We start from the raw sequence: 2,922 nt of genomic DNA on the forward strand, positions 1-2,922 counted from the left end.
TGATCTAATTATTGCTCCAACTGAGTCAGTCTGCCAGCTAAAGGCATGTTTTACAGTCTCTATATTCCATTAATTGATTACTAAAATAGTTGAAGTCTATTTCAATAGTAAAAAATACACAAAATGTCAGGAGGGTGAATACTTTAAAGTTAAACACCTTTTTTTTTATGAAAATAAGCTTCATTGTGATTTCTCCTGTCCGATAAGGTGCATTTTTGTTTTTTCTGCAGCCGTTTCGCTAGTTTGTTGTTTTCTGCACCTCTTCCAGCTTTTATCGCTTTATTCGTAAATATCTTCCTTGGTGTTTAAAAAGCGAAACTTCTGGACAAAGCCACTGCTGGCGGTTTGAGCAATAATCGGTAGCCATGTTTGTGTGTAAAATGCAAATAAACCAACTCAGCAGGGACACAGATCTGCTCGACGTCTGAGATGAACCAGAAGCAGCCCTCGCCAACCCGATCACCGCAGACAATTATCACAGAAGCTCGGGGGTCGGGAGGTAGCCTGCTAATACCTAAAGGCTCTCGTGACCATCGCGGTGTGTCAACAGTTCAGCTTCAGTTCGTTTAAGGTCATTTTACATCAGTTACCTGCGATGACAACCACGAAGACCAGGCTGCGCTGTTTGGCAGAGTTTATAGCCTCAGGAATCGATCCCTCAAACCAAAGCATTGCTGAGTTTTTAGAGTCTTCGTCTTCAATCTGCTGTGACATCAGCAGTAATAGTAGCAGTAATACCTACTTCTTCTTCTTCTGTGCTGCCAATTCTTCTTCTTTTGTATCATGAGGGATTTCAAGCAGTTTATAGAAGCATAGCGCCACCTAATGTTCAGAAGTGTTTAATACCCACAAGCAGCACAGTGGCAGTAAATAGAGAAATTAATTAAACAACCAAGTTCGAAAGAAAATATAGTGTTTTTTTAACTTGATACACATTTCTCAAAAAAATGACACATTTTTAATAAAATACAAAATTATGAATTTCACTGCGCATGATTGGAATATAGGTAGTTCTTGCAGACTGCAGCCATAACTCCTGGTGCCTGTTACTTTAGTAAAGTTAGAAAGATATTCACAGATTCGGCTTGTCCGGATCAATAACTCGTCGCCGGATCATCATCAGAGGAGCCCTGATGATCTTCTCTGCTGTTCTCACCACTCTCCTCACTTTCTTCCAGTCTGAGAGGCTGAGCCTCCACACCACACAGCAAGGTCATCGAAACGCTCTCTATGGTGCTTCTGTAGAAGGTGGTGAGGATGGGTGGGGGCAGGTGGGCTCTCCTCATCCTCTGCAGGACTTACATGCACTTTTGTGCCCTTTTGATCAGTGAGATGGTGTTTACAGTCAAGGTGAGGTTGTCTGTGATGTGCACCACCAGGAATTTAGTGCTGCTGACCACCTCTAAAGCTGAGCTGAGCTGTTGATGAGCAGTGGAGTGTGGCTATGCTGGTTCTTCTTGAAGTCAGTGATGGTCTCCTTCCGCTTCTCCACATTCAGGATCAGGTTGTTGTCTCTGTATCAGCCCACCAGCTGCTCCACCTCTTCTCTAGTTCTGGTCGATGTCGTCTCTGATGAGGCCCACCACCGTGGTGTCATCTGCAAACTTCATAATTTGATTGATGGTGAACCTGGGGATACAGTCATGTGTCATCAGGGTGAACAGCAGGGGGACGCGGCCCTGAGGGGAGCCTGTGCTTAGGATGATGACAGAGGTGTTCTGTCCGACCCGGACTGACTGAGGTCTGTTTGTAAGGAAGCCTAGCAGCCAATTGCAGAGGGGTGTGTTGATCAATAACCCAGCTGTTCTGATTTGCCCATTAAATGCTGTGGGATGAGGGTGTTGAAAGCTAAACTGAAGTCCAGGAACAGCATCCTCATGTGGGTGTGCTTCCCCTCCAGTTGTGCCAGGCTCAGTTGAATAGCAGCAGAGATGGCGTCCTCAGTGGAGCATTCCGCCAGTAGGGAAACTGGAGCCGGTCGAATGGTGGCAGCAGACGAGAGACCATGTGTTCTTTAACCAGCCTTTCAAAGCATTTCATCATGATAGGAGTCAGAGCGACAGGCCGGTAGTGATTGAGTGAGGTGACCTGAGGCTTTTTTTGGGACCGGGATGATGGTCGCAGACTTGAAGCATGTTGGCACAATGGATTGGTCAAGCAAGGTGTTGAAAATGTCTGTGAGGACACCAGCCAGCTGATCTGCACATTCCTTGTACACCCACCCAGGTAAGTTATCGGGGCCCGGGGGCCTTTCTTGGGTTGACTCTTCTTAGAGTTTACTTCTGTCTCGGTCCATCACAACTTCACTTCAACTACGTCCAGGTTTAGTGTCCTCTCCTCCTGTTGTGGAACAACTTTCACTGCTGGAGTGCTGTTAAGTGCCTCAATCCTTCCAAAGAATTTGTTCAGTTTATTTAGGATGTCAGCCAAAAAAAGGAGAGGAGCCTGATAACTAAAAGATCTGCCTCCCATTCTACTTTTAGAAATTCTAGGAACCACTAGTTAACCTGCAGATTGAGAGATAAGTGCTCTGTTAGGAACATAAGGAACAATCATATCTCTGATATAAGATGGAGCTTGGCCATTTAATGCTTTATATTTCAGAAGAGGTTTCTCAGCATCACTAGTTTCTAGTGATGCTAAACTAGTTTCTCAGCATCACCCCTGGACAGGACATTTCTAATTTTTTTTTTTTGCAATATTCCGCAGATGAAAGAAGGACATTCTAGAAACCTCTTTGATATGGGATTTAAATGACAGGCCCTGAAAAACAACACAAAGATTTTTTACTTTATTATCTGCAATCAATTTAATCTGATCCAAATGAAATCACTGACTAATCAGCTTATTTTTCAAAGACTCCAAAGACTATAACTTCTGTTTTGTCTGCATTTAGAAGGAGAAAGTTAAGAGTCATCCAGG

At 44.0% G+C, this 2,922-nt stretch overlaps 1 protein-coding gene across 2 annotated transcripts in view; it reads right to left on the reverse strand.

Annotated features, from left to right (window-relative positions):
- Positions 1-761, reverse strand: part of ubxn4 (UBX domain protein 4) — a 20,028-nt gene extending 19,267 nt beyond the window's left edge. For both annotated transcript variants that reach the window (XM_015402236.1, XM_015402235.1), the window contains exon 1: positions 591-761. In XM_015402236.1, the coding sequence (XP_015257722.1) occupies positions 591-714 (124 nt within the window). In that variant the 5' untranslated portion in view covers positions 715-761. The remainder of the gene's footprint in view (positions 1-590) is intronic.
- Positions 762-2,922: the final 2,161 nt, after the last annotated feature.

The sequence above is a fragment of the Cyprinodon variegatus genome, unplaced genomic scaffold (genome assembly GCF_000732505.1).
Source record: "Cyprinodon variegatus isolate N-32 unplaced genomic scaffold, C_variegatus-1.0 Scaffold1322, whole genome shotgun sequence".
Taxonomy (NCBI): Eukaryota; Metazoa; Chordata; class Actinopteri; order Cyprinodontiformes; family Cyprinodontidae; genus Cyprinodon; species Cyprinodon variegatus.